At 34.2% G+C, this 19,475-nt stretch overlaps 1 protein-coding gene across 6 annotated transcripts in view; it reads left to right on the top strand.

Moving 5' to 3' along the window:
- The window catches only part of LOC115222368 (myosin heavy chain, non-muscle), a 142,479-nt gene that overhangs the window by 50,279 nt on the left and 72,725 nt on the right, over window positions 1-19,475 (top strand). For all 6 annotated transcript variants that reach the window (XM_029792569.2, XM_029792587.2, XM_029792614.2 and 3 more), the window contains exons 3-4: window positions 6,494-6,521; window positions 16,071-16,191. In XM_029792569.2, the coding sequence (XP_029648429.1) occupies window positions 6,494-6,521; window positions 16,071-16,191 (149 nt within the window). The remainder of the gene's footprint in view (window positions 1-6,493; window positions 6,522-16,070; window positions 16,192-19,475) is intronic.

Here is a 19,475-nt window from a genome sequence, read left to right as displayed (position 1 = left end):
ATTTGTTCTTAAATTTTTATTCATATAAAAAATTTAATATGCATAAGAAAAATATAAAATATCTTATTTCATTTTTTTTCTTTTGTAGTTGAGTTTTATTTTAAGATCTTCAGTATTATGTGTGTTTATTCAAAGAACGTATTGCTTCCTTTGGTTCTCTTAGTATTTCTTGTAAGAATGGTCTTCAAACTATATACTCAGTTGTGACACTTAAACGCTGACCTCTATAGATCAGCACGCTTGGTAATAAATTTTAGTGTTTAATTAAAGATTTATAAGTCACTCTATCAGAATTATATTGCAATCTATATTAAAAAATTTTTTAAACTCATTTGCTTTCATATACTAAATTTTGATTATGTATATTTATGAGCTCTGTAATGATAAGAAATCCTATTTTTTGTTTTATGATACTCATGCTAGAATTTTGAGTTTGACTTTGTTGCTTCTACTTTTTCTACATTACCTCATTCATTAGTATGCCATAGTTAAAAGTTATAAATAAAATGTTGATTCCTCTACATGGCAATGTCTGTCACACTTTAAACCTCTCTGAGAACTTTGACATATGTCACACAATAATTTCTTAATCTTATTTTTATTAGTTTTATTTTTAATGACTAATGGAGAATTTACAGTGCAATGCCTGCCACTTCCTGATAATGTGAGATATACTGAAGAAAAATGGTCCTTTCTGCTTGACATTCTTGAGATATTTTGAAGACATTTCTTTTCTTTTTGTTTTTTCAAAAAACTTCTTCCTTTTCCATCTAACCCAAACACACAGAGTATCCCTTCACTAGGGGAAAGGGAAGATGAGAGTACAAGGAGGAAAACATTAATCTTACTCCAATTACTTGTTTTTCTTTTCTTTCCCTAGAAAGTATTTCCTACTGATTTGGGCTTGTCTACATACAAAGCGCCCCCTGTTTGGCTATTTTGAGTAGAAAAATTCTTGCATCAGTTATGTTTTTTTACTAGCATATCTATAGAACTAGGCTGTTTACATTATTTAACAGTTTCACATTAGTTTTTATAAAGCAATTTTACATGGCATTTTGAACAAAAATTGGAAGCATACAGTATGCTTCTTATTTTTGTTTAAAATGCCATAAAAACTATTTTAGTGACCAATTGAAACACCATCATAGTTCTTTTTTCATCAGCGGATGCTTTTGAAAATTAGTATTTAGTTTCCTCACTGTCCTTGTTTATTTTGCTACTGATACAAAACAACCTTGTAGAGCCGAGATTAATTACATGCTTGAAAATTTAACTTCACTTGTTGATTCATTTGAATGTTTTTAGAGTATTTTTGTTATACATCATTAACAGTGAACAGGAAAGCAATCTTGTGACTGAGGCTGCTTCCTCAGTTTTAATATTTTATCAGCCTAGCTAACTAATGCAATAGTAATTAACAAAAATATTTACAAATTAGATACCATAATATACTAAGTTACGTTAAGAGTGAAAAGTTCATAGCTTTACAATAGGGAGCATATTTTATTAATTCTGACCTTTTTGAAAATTCTTTAGTGTTGGACACATTGTTAATTAAAAAGTAGGGGAAAAGTGATAGTAATTTTTATGCTAGTTAGCTCAAAACTTGAATGACTGCAGTTGGCATTCAGTATTTGTAGCAAAGTTGTAAGAGAGAAAAAAAAACAAAAAAAACATTTTCTCATAATTACTTTGGCTGCTCATCCTGCAATTTATTTCTAATAAAGTGAGAAGTTATTTAACAGTTGCACAATTCTATAATATTGGTAGGTTACCTTAATAAAAAAATATGCAAGTTCCCTATTCTCCTATTAGCTTCATAATTCAAACTTCTATTATGTACCATTACCAGTTGGTGTCTTGTTGCTGTACGATATCTACAAGTCTTATCTCTTTGTATTGTAGTTGCTAATTTATTACATGGAATGTCACAATGGTTGAAGTCTTTTCTGTGAGATGTAATAACTCTTGATGTATAGCTATACTTTAGTTAGTATCATGATCATTAACTTAGTAGTTCTGCAGCAGTTTTTTCTCATTACTTCTAATTTTACAAGCCATTCCTCTCCAGTCTTGAACTTAGCATTTTTTTTTAATGTTCCATCAGTAAGAGGCCGATCTGCTTTAAATCCTCAGCATCCCAGTACTTTCCAAGAATCTGTTAATGAATCGATGTTCACTGATCGAAAAAGACACTTAGAAATGCTATGTTTCTATATAAAGAGTATAGAAGGAGTAGAAGAGCTGCTACAAATAGATCCTTAACATTTTACTCATCTGCCGTGTACATATTAGTAAAATGTTAAGCAAGGCTATTGAAAGTATCAAAAAAAGAAAAAAAAAAGTGATTTATGAAAGTAGAAAATCTAGGTGCCTCTGGATTTTGTAGTAGGCAGTAATCACTTTTGTCTATATAAGTGAAATGTTATGTGCTGTACATACATTTATCATTTGAGATAACATGCATCTCTCATCACTTGTCAATTTCTACAGTTGCTATAGTAGTGATGTACTGAGAATTTGTTGGGAGCTGAAACTAATACACTAGTTAATGAAGGTAGAGATGAGTTATCATAGAGCTAGTGCAGGGCAGTATATATTTCAGTTACACTGCGACAAGAGAATATTAATAACAACAAAAATATCAAGTGTTTGTCCCTTTCTAACTTGTGAAGAGAAGTGGGAGCAGCTTTATCTGTTACACCTTGCATATTTTCTTGGGTGGGTATGAAGAATAAGCACAAGATTAGTTATATATTGAGTTATTTAAAATGTAATTTATTCATAACGGTTGTTTTCATAGCCTTGTTTCTTTCATACTTAAGAATTCAGATTCTCACAGCATAATTTACTACCTGAATAAGTTAATAGGGGATAAATTGAGTGAATTCTTTTATACTGTTATGGTTGCCGTCCAAGACCATAAATTTGCCTTCTGCCTTAATAATATGATGATAATTGACCAAATTGCTTGAAGTGAAAACTTTTCATATCTTTTCACTGACATCCCCAGCAAAGTTAGTTCTTAATAATCCAATTTCGCCTAGTTTAAATAGGATATCATATGGTAGTATGGCTTATTGCTGCAAGTAGAGGTGCATTGTAACAGCTCTTTTATTAGCTAGCAGTGTTGGAAATCACTCTTGGGTAGCTTTTCTAAGTCTGTGTAGTTCATTCATCTGTAGGCTAAGTAGTAGTCAATAACGACTCAGTGACATTCTACCATATAATATGACCTTCATAACTCCAGAAAAGTCTCACCTTAAAACTGTAGGTTAGGTGTCAGTCATCTTATATATGAATGTAAATTTTTAAACATGCTTATTTATATTGGTGAACAAGTATTTCAAACCAAAAATTTTTTAAACTTAAATTCACGCATATATTCATATATGAAATATGTCCTATACTGTAAGGTATTAAATATACTGTTTCATTATGTATAGAATACAATATTTCATAGTATTTTGTATTCTCAGAAACCATTGTTATAATAAAAGAAATCATAAATTGTCATACTTCATATATTCTTGTAGTTCTGCTGAATTTAATTTAATGTTATAATTTTATTATTTAGTAATTTCATTTAATTGCTTTATACTTAATGTTTGTTACACAGACAAATTTAACATTTCATCAAGTTAAATTCTTGTAACAGTTGTCAATATTTCTAAAGAGTTCATAGGTGAAGCCAGAAGGAGGCTTTATGTGGTTCTTGACATGCTGGAAATGCCAGCTAAATTTCCATATTATACTCTGTTGTCTTTATATAATAATGTAATTCAATATAGTCACCCCCTAAAAAGATGGTAAATGCTGGAATATCTTGAGGTTAGGTCTGCTTGATCAGAGATGACCTAGGGCTAGATATGCTAATTAATGGATAAATCTGTGATTGAAAGTTATTATCCACCAAGCACCTTGCTATAAATAATTTAGCTCTATTATAGTTTTGACTTTAAGAAAAGAACTTCAGTTCAACTTCAAAGAAAAAATAAAATAACTCTTTATTGTCAAATAGAGGAAATATTCTAAAATGTTTTTGATTAGTTAAATAAAATTATTTGCAATTGGAGACAATACTGATTAAATAATAATTACATCTTTAGATAAGTATATGTAGATGACTTCACTTGCTGCTTGATTTTGTTGACTAATGGTAGGTAGACACCGATGTTATTTTTGGAGAACAGGCATGATATAATTCTGTAAACTTGCAGTTGAAACCAACTACCAGTGCTGCTGTTAAGTGTCATTTCAGAATCCCATTCATGTCTGTTAGTAGTTCATAGTTAGTATGTAATTAGGAGTCACTTGTAAAACGAGATAAAATTTTGCAGTGAGTGTGTGTGTTTGTGAATAAGATGTTAAGCAATGAGTTGTAGGTGATGCCAAAATTGTCAATAAATGTATAAAAAAATTTTTTATTCACATTACATAGAGCTACATTTAATATTTTGTAAAATGTTTTATTTTTAATTAGTATAATATTACTAATTTGTTTTTTTTTTATGTATAAAGTAAGTTATTTAATTATATATATATATATATATATATCAATGATAAATCTCTGAACGAGATGTAAACAGTAACTGCTCGACAACGTAAAGTATACTAGCCATCTCAATATATATATATATATATATCTCAGAGGTCCACAACTCTTCAATATCCTCCCGAAGAACCTGAGAGACCTGCATGGGGTGGATGCAGATGTCCTTAAAATAAAGCTGGACCTCTTCCTGTCAGGTGTCCCAGATGAACCAACTTTACGGCAAGAAGTGCAGATGAGGGCAACTGCATCGAACTCTCTCATGCACCAAATGTCAATTGCTAAAAAGCATTCGTGAAGTAAAATCATGTAGCAACACCGAATGGTGGTGCCCCAGCATGGCCACAGCTCGTGAGCTGAAACTAGATAGAATAAAAAAAAATAAATAAATAAAATAAAAAATATAATGATAATAAGGGTAAAATTAATTAATTTTTTGGCTGCTATTTCTAAAGTTCAGATTGTGGTGAAGCAAATTCTTTTGCCTAACCCTTATTATATTATATATATATATATAATATATATATATATATATATATATGGTTAGTAGTCAGTTGAATTAACTTCACTATTTCATAAGTTATATGTCAATGTAAGATAGTGAATTGGCAGTCATTAGTGTAGAATGATAGTATGCTTTGTGGTATTTACTCTGATTCTCTGTGTACTGAGGTCAAATACTTCTGAGATCAACTTCGGTTTTCATCCTGTTGAGGTTAATAAACAAAAATTACCAGTCCAGAGTAGTAGATTGACAGAATTGTTAGAGCGCCAGACAGGATATTTTGTGCTATTTGTTCCAGCTATTTGCATTTGGAGCTCAAATCCTGCTCTGACTGGAAAACGGGAACATTTCTGTTAAGAATTGCAGTCAACAGATAGTATCAGCAGTTTGAAAAGTTGATGAAAACAGATTTCTTGATTCAGTTGAAATGATTTCCTTCCACTGAAATAATAATTTATATATTAATACTCTATTTTGTGATAATTATCTGGATTCTCCTTACCCAAACTTAGTATTTCGAAGAATTTGACTAATGATTGGAAACACTTTTTGCCATTATTATTTTTTTCCCCTTTATTAAGAAATATTTGTCTTGTTAGTATCTTAATTATCTAATATTATTCTCAGATTCTTTAAATATTGGTAGTTCTTCAAAGTGGTGTCTGTGGTTATTGAGAAAATTCCTTTTTTTTTCAAAACGGTGTCTGTGGTTATTGAGAAAATTCCTTTTTAGACAGACTACATAAGCAATTTGTTAAACTTAGTCTTACCCTAACACTTACTATATTAAATGCTGATCAGAGAATTATTAACCTTAAAAAAATATTGATCTTGTAAGTATATATAGGCGCAGGAGTGGCTGTGTGGTAAGTAGCTTGCTAACTAACCACATGGTTCCGGGTTCGGTCCCACTGCACGGCATCTTGGGCAAGTGTCTTCTGCTATAGCCCCGGGCCGACCAATGCCTTGTGAGTGGATTTGGTAGATGGAGACTGAAAGAAGCCCGTCGTATATATGTATATATATGTATGGGTGTCTGTGTTTGTCCCCCTAGCATTGCTTGACAACCGATGCTGGTGTGTTTACGTCCCCGTCACTTAGCGGTTCGACAAAAGAGACCGATAGAATAAGTACTGGGCTTACAAAGAATAAGTCCCGGGGTCGAGTTGCTCGACTAAAGGCGGTGCTCCAGCATGGCCGCAGTCAAATGACTGAAACAAGTAAAAGAGTAAAAGAGTAGTATTAATGATATTGTATATAAAAAGTTTCTTAGTATTTGAAATTAATCTCATGTTCAAAACTTATGATATTGTTTTTCTTTTTGCATTCATCATGATTTAAACTCTTATTTTCTCTCTACATGCATAATGTATATAATTTTGAGTGTTGGTATAATGTATCGAAAAATTAATTGGAAATTTTCTTTTCCACAGATCGAGAAGATCAGTCCATTCTATGCACGTGAGTAAAGGTTTTTCTTGATTACATATATTTGTGAACCATAAATTTTCTTGGACAGTTGAACTCAGACAACTTGTAATCCTTTTTTTTTTTTTTTCTTAGTGGTAACAATTATTTCCAGAACTTTGTTCCATATATTAGTAATAGTGCACTACCTCACATTTTAGTTGAGTGGCATGCAAATTACTTTGCCTGGTTAACATGACCACCTGATCTATGGAGCTGCAAGGCGTGTTCACTGTTTTGCTAGCATTCATATTAGGCTTCCAATATGAGGTGACCTCACCACATCAATACCTTCCACTCTCTCCTACATAAAAAGAAAATCTGAAATTAAACCTACTGACATTCTCCTTTCTCTTTCCTAACATTCCTGCTCTCCAACCCAGCCTTGACTGCACATCACCTTTTCTGCCATGCAAACCACATATCCTATTCCTCTGAAGACACAAACTCTCAACCTCTAGGCTGTTCTGCTGTCCTTGCTACTACCTTTACTCAAATTTCACTGTGAAATCTGTCTGTGCACATGTAAATTCCCCTCTCCCTGTAACCTATCTTTCTCACCTGGATGTTACCAACAAAGATTTCCAGTTACTGTAGTTCAGTCTTCTACACTCATGGCTCTAAATATATCTGCTTCTATCTTCCTCTGAGCTCCTGACGACCTTTCAGTCATATCTCTTTTTTTGCATCAAGAATACCTGTTTCATTTCATTCTTCACAACACTTCTTGGGTCCCACATTTATCCTGTACTGATATTACTCCTGCAGAGGCAAATTATTTTGCAATCTTCAACTCTGTATACCAAAATATCTATATGTACCCCTGACTGATACTGTTGTTTCAAACACCTTTGAGCTTTTTCACATCTCCAAACCCTACCTCTACCAACCATGGCTGTCTTTGTATGTATCGGGTCATTCTACTATTGCCGTATCACTATAACTGGCCTCTCACATCCACGTACTATATCATACCTTTTCCCCACTATCAGCTCTTATGGCACTTCAAGCCAACTAACTGGTTGGATCTCCACTAATTCTGTAGTAACTATGCCTGATAGCACGTGTTTTATCCCTAACCCATCAGAAGCAGGTAGACATTTGCTCCCTTCCTTGTAGGTATGGCCCTTCATATGTAAAACATGAAAAAAAATTCAGCTCCAAATCTCCCTAATGTATCACCCACAGCTACACTGTAGCAGTTTAGACAAAATACATGGTGTGCAATGATTGAAGAAAATCAACCACTTTTATAAACAGGATGGCTCTCACTAGAACACTTTGTAGTTCATCTCTGAACCACAAAGGATGCCTCATTGCATTGCACAACTCTCAGGATCTCCCACCTCCCAAACTGCAGCCAATACTTTTTGTTCCTGGCTAAAAAAGTCTTTAACTTTGCAGAAGTCTCCACTTCTCAACTGTGATAGTCCTGTGAAGAATACTCCCACTGAGAAAGGCTCCTCTTTCATTGCCCGATTTTCATCCAGCTTAACACAGCATAAGTAAAGTTTCTCTGTTGAAGATTAAATAAATCTCCAAATATATCCCCTTCAACCATACCAGCTCACCACTATACATACATGTGAAGTTCAAAACTACTTCCAGTTGCTCCAGCCCAACAAAGTCACTGGTCCTGATAATGTCCCTCTCTTTATTATCATACGAGGCATCCCAGAGTTAGCCCCTGTACTTGCCACACCCTTCAGTTTATCTTTCCCAAAGGATATAACCCACCTTTTGGTAGCACACTACTGTATCCCCTAATCCCCCTGATCCTGCCAACTATCATCTTCTTATACCTCCAGTATCACAGAAGTTCCATCTGTCCTTCATTTCTTGGATTGGAGCTTTTTGTTAGAGCACAGTATCACAGCTCATGCAGATGGAGCTCTGACTTACACTGTATCAACTCTGTTGTGACTCAAGATTCAGTTTCATTCCCCACACATTTCCCCCTTCTCCACTAACAATCTAATTCTTGCCACTTCTTATCATGCCTACCCTTATGCAGATGATATTACCTTTCGTTCCTCCCTAACCCAATTGTCCTCTACAAGGGTATCTTATACCAAACCTGCAGTAATTCCATCAATAGAAACCTTGGAAATATCTTCCAGTGGGTCTTCTTCAGAAAAAAGTGCTACGTTTATGAAGGAAAACACTATGACATCTCAAACTCCTTTAATATTAGCATTGCCAAGCTAGATCTCTTGCAGTTACTCCAAATGCAAGGCATTACAGTCACTGAAATTCTCTCCTAATGAACGTACATCCCAACATAGCAAAGACTCTGTCTCAAAGACAAGCTTTTCTCTTCAGGAACAGAAAATACTTCAGTCTGCTTCAAATACTCTCGTATAATGCTCAGGTGAAGCAGGTAATGAACTACTACTCACACATCTGGGCTGCTGCTGCAGCTACATGCACACACATTGTAGATTGCATCCAGACAAAAGCCATTTGATCAACTGCAATAAAATCACTCAGAAATACTTCTGGCCTGTAGCCATGCTGTCTTCTCTGTCTACCTATCCTATTGCTACGACAACGGTTTTCACTCCTTGGAATTAGCTGGTCCCATGCCAGCTCCACTTAGACATCATATTTGTTTTTCTTTCTCTCGTTATCCATATTGTGTCCCACCTCCTCGGGCCTATACAGACCAATGCATCTAATCATTTCTTTTTTGCAATCATTGACTTGCAACAGATCAAGTAGAACATAACATCAATCTCACCAATTTTGGAGTGCCTTTAAAGGCCGTGACCATAACTCCTTCCCCTAGATCAAACTACTACAAAAAAAAATTCCCCTTGTGTAAAATACAGTTCAAATTCCATGATCAAACCCCTTCAGTGTGCTATGCAGCAAGGAGAATACAGAACAACTCCCACATTTTGAAAAAAAAAAAAGAAATTCCAAATAGAGTACTGAAATAATTTAACCTTAATAGTTTGATAGCTAGGAGTATGCTTTCCCTTGGTAAGTAACAATAAGTTAAGTAACCGTTCGTCAGAAAATTATTTCACAAAGATCAATTAAAGAAATTCTTGGAAAGCTTAGTTTAATATAATCATTATAACAAGCTCTTAAAGCACTAAAACATTTATACAACTGTAAAACATTTTTAGCAAGAACTGGCAGAAATACCTAAATTTTCATAGCCATCAAACTGATGCTATTATTGTAAAAATGCATCAAACATGTAAAACAATAAAGTTGTCATACAAATATATACAATGAAGGAAAATTAAAATCATCATCATTTAATGTTCTCTTTTCTGTACTTGTATGGGTCAGATGGAATTGGTTGAAGTAGGCTTTCTATGGATGGATGTCCTTTCTGTTACCAACTCTCCCTTGTTTCTAAGCAAGGTCATATTTCCCTATAGCCTAACGTGTTTTCAACCTAAGACTGGAAAAGAACAATATTGTTTGTATGATAGTGGAGTTCATTTACAATCATATCAAGACAATGGTATACAGAAATATATACATATGTATGTGTATGCACACACACATTCAGATGATAGGCTTCTTTCAGTTTCCATCTACCAAATCCAATCACAAGGCTTTGGTCAGCCCATTGCTAAAGACCAGCCATTGGGACGCGAGCTTTTTAATGACACAGCCATACTTGCACCTACAAAATCTCTATAAAATATAATAGAAGCATGGAAGAAATAGCCATCATTTATAAAGCACAAGTCTAAAATATCATGGAGTACACATCCATCTTGGATAAAGAATATTTTATATACCATATTGAGCCGACAGAGCCTCAACCTAAAAGGAAAGCACTCAAGATCACTGCAGTTGACTCATCAGGCAGAAGCTACCAAGGATTGCTACAACTGTGGCACTCTATAAAATGCATACAAATTACAACCCATTACAACTCGGGACTATGCTACCACTTCAGTAAGAATGACAATGTCATGCAAAGATCAATACATTCACAGCTATGCTTACTTTCTCAATGCTCAATCCTGAGAGCTAGATATAAGGTTGAATCTTTCTGCACTCTGATTTATAATTACTATTATTATAATAATAATAATGAGATTATTGTATACAGTGCTCAGGTGCACCACAACTTGTCAAAAGTGCGTATAAAGCATATGCAGTAATGTACAAATGTCTGGAAAGTGAACAGTGTATGAGTCAGATACATGCTCGCGTGTGTATGGAGGGGAGAAAATCAGGTGTAGTGTTGGCGAATCTCAGGAAGCATGGAAGTTTTGAAGGATACAGTGCTCCGACAACTAACAACTGTTGCCGGCAGTTTGTTCCATACTTCAGCAACTCTTAGTGTGAAAAAATGTTTCCGAAAATCATGGGAGCTGTGCTGTTTTCTGACTTTGTAAACATGTCCACGGGTGTTAGACAGATGGAGTTTGAAAAGGTGCTCAGAGTTATTATTTGTAAGATGGTTAATAATTTTATGGGTGTCTGCCAAGTCAGCTGCCAGAAGTTGGAGTTTCAATGTGTCCAGGCCCAGGGAAGTAAGGCATTCAGAATTGTGGCAAGCTGGCAGAATCGTTAACATGCCATACAAAATGCTTAACAGCATCTCTTTCAACTCTTTATGTGCTCAGTTCAAATTCTGCCTAGATAGCCTTTTCCTTTCATTGTTTTGAAGTTGATAAAACAAGTACCATTTGAGCTCTGGTGTCAGTGTAATCGACTTACCCCTCCCCTAAAAATTGCTGGCCTTGTGACAAAATTTGAAACCATTATTATTATATATGGAGGAATACACCAAGCTAAATATTATCAGTAACCCATTTAATTGTTTGAATAGGTTAAAGGTAAAGCACATATCATGTCAAGTGTAATCAGTAGAAAATTGACAGGGTGTGAGGCAGGGGATTATGCAGCAGATTGTGAGGTGAGTTGCTTTGATGAGGGAAGGGAGCCACTGATTTGATGACTCAGTAGGAAAGCAATAGATGTGGTTAGGTTAATGTTGTTTGGAGAGCTGGTAAGGTGCCCAGAGATATGTCTAGAGAGAAAACTAGTGACAACAGTTCAAAATGGTAGATGATTTTATCTGTGCTAGTGGTTTCTGTATAAGGGGAGAAAGTTAAGTCATAGGGAAAATTATTTTTGTCTAAGCACAGAAACCAGTATAGGTAGGTTAGTTGAGGGAATTATGTATCAGTATTGAAAATTTTCTGTGGTTTGCATATTAGATGGTGAGTAGAATTGAGGTTGGGCTTAAATCCATAAATATTGTTGTACAAGTGTAATAAAATTTAACAGACTGGTTGTTTTTTCCCCCCAAAAAATGTCATTGCTTTTAAAGAATAATTTGGTAAAAGAGAGGAAAATGGAACAAAGTCTCATGAGTTACTGTTAAAAATAGCAGATCTGTGGGAGTAACTTTTTTATTTTTAATTTTGTTTCATATTGCTTATTTTAGAAATATTAATTATATAGCATGTTTCTTTGAATTAAAAAGAAAACTGACTTCCCAGAGTTAATTGGTTGACAAATTTTGGACTTGGTCAAATTCTTATAGATTTATAGTAGAAAAAGGAAGAAAGAAAATTAATGAAGTGGTTTTGCTTGAGTCTTACATTAGCTCTACTCATGGGAATGTAACTATGAGTGAAATTTAATTGCTGTCTATATAATAACTCGAATTTCAAACCTTCCTAAGTAGTTGCTTATTTTTATATATTATATTTATTTTTGCTTCCTGAAGTACATGTGTGGATGCATGTTTTCAAACTTCTAAGGAAGTTTGTATACATATAGCTTTTCATCTCTCTTGGCTTCCTCTTCATAAACTGTTTTCCAACATTATATATTTACTGAAGTCTCATTTCCTCTCTATGCCTAAACATACTTTAGTTCTCTTTTGTAATCTTTGGATCACAAACCAAATTGAAACAAATTTGGTTTGGCCAAATTTTATTTTCATAATGCAATCACTTTTACATTCAAAGCTAAAAGTTAAATAATTTGCTTTGATTTTTGAAGAAAAAAAAAAAAAACCAAGAATATTTGTTAACTAGCATGACTTGTGAATATTTCATGGAATTAATGATAAATCTATTATTTCTGAAAACTTTATACAAAAAAACTTAAAATCGTAGCTTGTGTTGTGTCTTTATGGAAAGATAGTCCCTCATCTGTTACTCATTGAAAAGTGAAAGAAATCGGAATACAATGATTACTTAATGCACTTTATATATACACTTTATATACTTTATGCTCAGTTTTATAGACCTAATTCACAATACTCATAAAATAAATATTCACTCTTATTTTTCTATTTTTCCCATAAGCAAAAAAAGAAATATTCCATACATGATACAACCTTTAGTTAAGTTGCATATATCTGCCATGCAAATAAGCTTGAACATATGGAATTGCATGTATGCACATGTGTTAAGTGATAGGTGATATAAAAATCTTAGTTCAATAAAAAAAGAAAAATACACTTTTCACCATCCAACCACCACAATCATCATCTTTTCCCTCTCTCTAACCTCACCATCAGAACATCACCCCTCTGCTAAAATTATATTTTTAACTCTCCTCCTATACCTTCAACTTTTTTAACCACATAATAAATATTACGTTCCTCCTACCTTCCTCTTTTTTTCTTTCTCTTTCTGTTTCACTCTTTGCCTTCTTTCTCCTCTCTTTCTCTTCAATTAATCACATGAACGCATTACAATTACATTCCTTCTACCTCACATTATGGACGTTTTTCCTCCCTCTTTTCTTTCTCCCGCTTTTTCTCCCTTCCTCTTTTTCTCTCCCTCTTTTCTCTAATCACGTTAAAGTGTTACTGATGGGCTAAGTAACACAATGACAAGCGGAATTATTATTAGATTAATTTTGAGATTATCAAAGAAACAAAGGAGAATTTAATGGTCGTTTGTCAAAGCAATGTTTTATGATGAAAACCATATAGTAAGTGGATAAAATGAAGGATGGAGACAGGTTGAATGGAATATTGCTTTCCAGCCAGAAGAGCATTTTGCATGTATGAGAGCCCATGTGTATATGTGTTTTATTGAGTTGAGGAAGTTGATATGTGTTTGGTGTGTATGTATACTGCTGTGCTGCTTGTGTGAATGAGGCTTAATGTTAAGTGTGTCTACATGAAGGACAGGTAGTGTATATGCATGTATAGTGACAGAAGGTAGAGGGGATTGTAAAGTGAATATGAGTGTTTATTAATGTGTGATGTGTTGGGAGAGACATTATTACTACAGCACACTAAGGTGATTATCAATTCCAATTTGACCCACATCTACACGCATCTGTTGGACACATTGAGGCTAAAATTTTCTCCCAGTTCATGATCCTACTCCAGAGCTGCACAGTAGTTACAGCAACACCATCTCCCTTATTCATGAACAACTCAACTCCTTCATTACTTTTGTTAACGCCTTCCATCCGACCCAAGATTTCCCACTCATCTCCACCTTCTCATTTAACTTCATGCTTATCTCCGTCTCTATTGACCATCAATCACAACCTTTCTATGTTTTTTTACAAGCCCAGTGACTCTCACCTGTATTTCAATTTCATTTCATCAAACCTCACTCATACTGTTCTTGCTATCCTCTCTTCTGTATCTCCTGTGTAGCTATGACTTCATATTCAACTGTGTACCTTTTTCCACCTCAGACTACCTGGTTTCAACCTCTCCAATTGCCTTTCTGACCTCTGTTAACATCTTTGCCACTGGATGTGCAACCTAGTGAAGTTCAAACCCCTGGCCCCATTTACCAGCTTTGTGCCAACACATATTGAACCACTTTCATTGTCCTAAATTAACTCTGCTCCACCACCTTCAAAGTCGACATGAGTTTGTCTTCAAGCATGCCAACAAAAAGTGGTGCTGTGATAGTGTAGTGATCTGAGTTGAATCTTGCTGAAATTCTCCCGAGTTCCCTATTCTTTTGTCAGTTGCCTTCTGAATCTACCCAATTCCTTAGCAACTAACAAATCTTGTCACTAGCCCCTCTTCTTTCTCTTCATCCTCACAGCATAAAACTCATCAACTTTGATCATCCTACCATCTCTATCTGAAAATGCTCCACCAAATTTCTCTCTAAATTCTTGGACAAACCATTCTCATTTTCAGTTGCAGTCTTTCCATCTTGCATGCATATCATCAATCACACCCTCCACTCTTCAACTTCTTATCTTGCCTCTTCCCAGCTCCTCTCCATTACAGACAATAAGTCCCTCTGTACTCTCATCTCTCATGATGGTGGTCTCTTGACTCTAAAATGCTCTTTTGACTATCATATTCTACACTAACAATTTTCTGCTTACTGAAACCTCACCTTTTACTTGACTATTTCTGCCCCTTTTGGAGACTTCAGAATATAATGCAGAGGCAATGAGAACTGGGATGGATTCAACTATGCCAACCTCTGCTTGTTGGACATATTGCACCCTAGAACTATATAGTTGTTACAGTAATGACTGTATTGGTATCACCTTCCATACTTGTAAACAACTTAACTTTCCTATTACTTTCATCAACTTACCATCCTGCCCTAGATTTCACAGTTACCATCTTGATAACACACACATTGCTTTGAATTTGTCTTCTCTTGCACCTGCTTCAAATGTACCTTGTCTTGTATTTGCTTCACATTTGCCATCCCTTGTACCTGTCCCATAATTACTTTCTCTTGTACCTGTCCCACAATTACTTTCTCTTGAACCTGTCCCACAATTACTTTCTCTTGTACCTGTCCCACATTTACTTTCTCTTGTACCTGTCCCACAATTACCTCCTTGTGTACCTACCCCTTGTTTTGTACCAGCCCCAAATTTGCCTTCTTTTGTTTTTGCCATGTCTTTTCCTTCTCTCATACCACTACCATATTTACTTCCATTTTCTTCTCAAGTCTGGCTGTCCATTTTTTAAAATTTATTTTTTATTTGTTTAATTCATCTTTGATGCCGTCTGTCTCTCCTCTTAATAGTTTTTATGTCTGCATTACAAAAAAATATTTCTATCATATCATTGTATATCTGCCTCATTGACTCACTTTCTAGTTTCTCATGTCTCTTTTCTTTGATTAATTTATATCTCCTGGGATTGGGAAATGAAATTCCTTTGGATCAACTGGAAAGTACTGTGGTGTTTTTCATGGACATAGTTGTTTATTACAGTTTCTTTACCTACTGAAATATAAATAATCATTCTCATTTCTTGAATGGCTTAAAGCAGGTATCCAATTGGAGCAGATCTGAAGTTGCAGAATCCTCCAAACCATGTTAAATTGTGAACTGTTTTAAAATAATCTTAGAATGAAAACAATAATAGAAAAAGTAATTGTGTATCGAACAGGAAATCTATAAAGTGATGATAACAAAATATAATCAAACTATTGAATAGCCATTATAATTTCCACCTGCCAATATAGAATCATTATTAGAATTGCAATTTCATTCTTATGGACTGTGAACGAGAGAATGTTGATCTTTAAAAATTCTAGCTGAGCTAATATATCTTATGCTAAATGAACCATTTACATTTTTCTTCTATTGCAGAGGAGAATCTGGCGCTGGTAAAACAGAAAATACAAAAAAGGTCATTCAGTATTTGGCCTACGTAGCAGCCTCATCACGAGCTGCTAACAATCGATCATCGATGTCCAATTTCCATAGTTCGGTATGTTCGGTGAGCAGTTGCAACTAAACTGGCCCTTTTTTCTATTCTTTCTCTGATTGCTTTTTGTATTTTTTTTTTTTTTTTTTTTAATATTTAGTTAATCCTTTTGTATTTTATGGCCTCGAAATGTTGATTCCACCAAAATCTTTTATTTAGATATAAAGAACTTTGTGAAAATGAAGCTAAAGGAAACTAAAATTAAGGTTATAGGTTATATTTGTTTTTGTTTTTTTTTTTTCTCTCTAAATTTGAAAGTAGAAGCTATAAAACTACTTGCTAATTAGGATCTCTTAAAAGGCAGCATCTTATTGAATAGTGAAATATTGTTTTTTGTAAAGAAGTCAAACTTGTTAAAACTATTGAGTTTAAATTTTGCTACTGAAATAGTATTTAATTTTACTGAATGGGCATTGTGTGTGTGTGTGTGTGTGTGTGCACACAAGTGATATTCTCAAAAATAATAATCCTTTCTATTATAGATAGGCACAGGGCCTGAAATTTTAGGAAGGGAGCTAGTTGATTACATTGACCCTGGTACTTATTTCATTGACCCAGAAAGAATGAAAGGCCAAGTTGACCACAGCAGAATTTGAACTCTGGATGGAAGGATGAATGAAATGGCACTAAGCATTTGCCTGTCATGTTAACAATTCTGCCAACTTGCCTTCTTTCTCAAAAGTAATAATCCTTTCTACTTTAGGGACAAGGCCTGAAATTGTGAGGTGGGGGTGGGTCTTGTCAATTACATTGACCCCAGTGCATAATGGGGACTTATTTCATTGACCCTGAAAGGATGAAAGGCAAAGCTGAGCTTGGCAGGATTTGAACTCGGCCTGTAAGGACAGATGAAATGCCACTAGGCATTTGCCGCCTTTCTCAAAAGTAATATTGACAAAAATAACAGTTCATGTGATTTAGTAGTTATCATTAGTATTTCCTTATTTTTCACTGCTTACTTTCCTAAGCTATAATGTTACTGAACTCTTAAAATATCAATATTTATCTTAAAAATGTGCAATATAGATTTTTTTATTTATTTATTGGTGAAATACAACTTTGAGAGCTGCTACGAAATACAATTGTCATTTTTTTTTTTTTTTTAAAGATTTGTTTTTGCTGTGGTTTAATGTATTGTTTGTTGTGTCGTAACGTTTTTCATAAGCATGCAATGTTTAATAGGTAACCTGAGTTACTGCTTCTTGTAACTTGTGTTGTTTTGTCAGATCTAAAGCCCTAAGCTAATACTAGCTGGTCACTTTTTTGGTGCACTGCACTTACACATTTTCCCGTAGTTTATATATAAAACCTTTACTTAGTTCGAGTGGCATAACTACATATTACACACTTATACACTTACAAACACAACTAATCTAGTTGAAACTTACTAAAACTGGTTGTATTGTATTTTTTGTAGTGTTGATATTTATATATTGCAATTTATATATGATTTTTGTATTCTTCAGCAGAAAAAAATATTTAAAAGAAATCTGAGAAGATGAATATCATCACTTTACAGCCTTAGTTTCCATGCTGATATATGTTCAACAAGCTATTGTTAACTTATAGTTATGTTAGTATTAACATAGTTAACATAGGAATTACTAAAACATTTATGTACTGAGTGGGGAAAAAATCATTAGTCAAAAACTAATATTCTGATTTTTAAAGTAAAAATTTTCAGCAAGGCCAGAAGACAACTTTGAACATGTTTGACCTTGTTATTGCCTCATTGATGAAGTTATATATATATCACCGTGACCGACCAGGCTATCAGATGTGGCTACATATTGCTGGTCACAATGCACTTCGCATTGTTTTAGCCTTCAAGTGATGCCACCCTGCTGGCTAAGCGAGCAGGCCAACAGAAGAAAGAGTGAGAGAAAGTTGTGGCGAAAGAGTACAGCAGGGATCGCCACCACCCCCTGCCAGAGCCTCGTGGAGCTTTAGGTGTTATCGCTCAATAAACACTCACAACGCCCGGTCTGGGAATTGAAACTGCGAGTCCGCTGCCCTAACCACTGGGCCATTGCGCCTCCACACACACACACACACACACACACACACACACATATATATATATATATATACTTCACTATATTTGCAGAAGCATTTTCTAAGTAAATGTATGAGATTGTACATTAGCTGGTGTAGGAAAAGGGCATAGTTTAAAGAATAAATAATTTGGAGCCTCTATCCATATGAAAACTAATTGTTAAGTTAGTGTTCGTATTAAAAAGCTAACTAGAAAAAATTATGCTATAAGGAATTTTTAAAAAAACCATGTGTGGAAACTGAAGCAATGGTTAATGGTTCTCAACTTGATTGAGTAGCCTGTCTTATTTCATCTAAATAATTCCATGAAGACGAAATTCTAATGTAATAAGCTGTATATCATATGTTGGGCACTAAAACTATATGTGATATTCCACTGCTTCAGTGGACACGAGTAGGCAACGTTGTATTATTGATCAATGTTATTCTTTTCTTGAGACTGCCGCTACTATTTTACTGCCTCTCTTTAAGAGTTAATATAGTTGCTTGTATTGCACAAGCAGCAATACAGCATATTGGCTTACAGCATGTACCATTTTGGCCAACTCATATTCCAGATTTTCTTGGAATATAGATTTCATATGCTGTCATAACCAAGTTCAATACATGCAGTTTAGGGTCATGTTGGTCTTGATTTATTTGCAGTAACACACACCTAAGTCCATACTGTGGTTTCATTCACTTCATCTTGTTAAAATATTATGACCTACCCTAAAGTTTAGTTGAATCAAAAATAAGATCTATATTTCAATATTTTGGAAATTATTAGATTTTTTGCTATCACTTATTCAATTTAAATTTTTTGTATTTTTACAGTTTGATAAGGAATATTCTGGCTAAATCGCTACTATAATCCCATTAAATATCTGAATTAATTAGATATCTTTTCAATGACATTAAATAAGATCTGGAAATGTAAAGGGGGTAGTGGTAAAGTACAATATAGTTTTAAGAATTATTACTCATGAGGTCTGTTTAGTATAACAAATATCATATCCTATTTATTTGTGTATTATACACACTTTTCCCCAGACACTTAAACCTAAAAATTAAGATTGTGCATGAGATACAAGAACCGTTGATTATTTTTTCCAGTCTTGTGCATGGCCATAATAGAGTTGACATGTCCAGGCTAAATGATGTTTAAATCACTATAATGAGATTAAATTTCACTATGACAGTGATAATACGTTAAATGTTCATTATATTAAAGAAACATGTCCTCATCAGAT

The sequence above is a fragment of the Octopus sinensis genome, linkage group LG2 (genome assembly GCF_006345805.1).
Source record: "Octopus sinensis linkage group LG2, ASM634580v1, whole genome shotgun sequence".
NCBI classification, from domain to species: Eukaryota; Metazoa; Mollusca; class Cephalopoda; order Octopoda; family Octopodidae; genus Octopus; species Octopus sinensis.
This window is presented reverse-complemented; position numbering and strand designations above follow the sequence as displayed.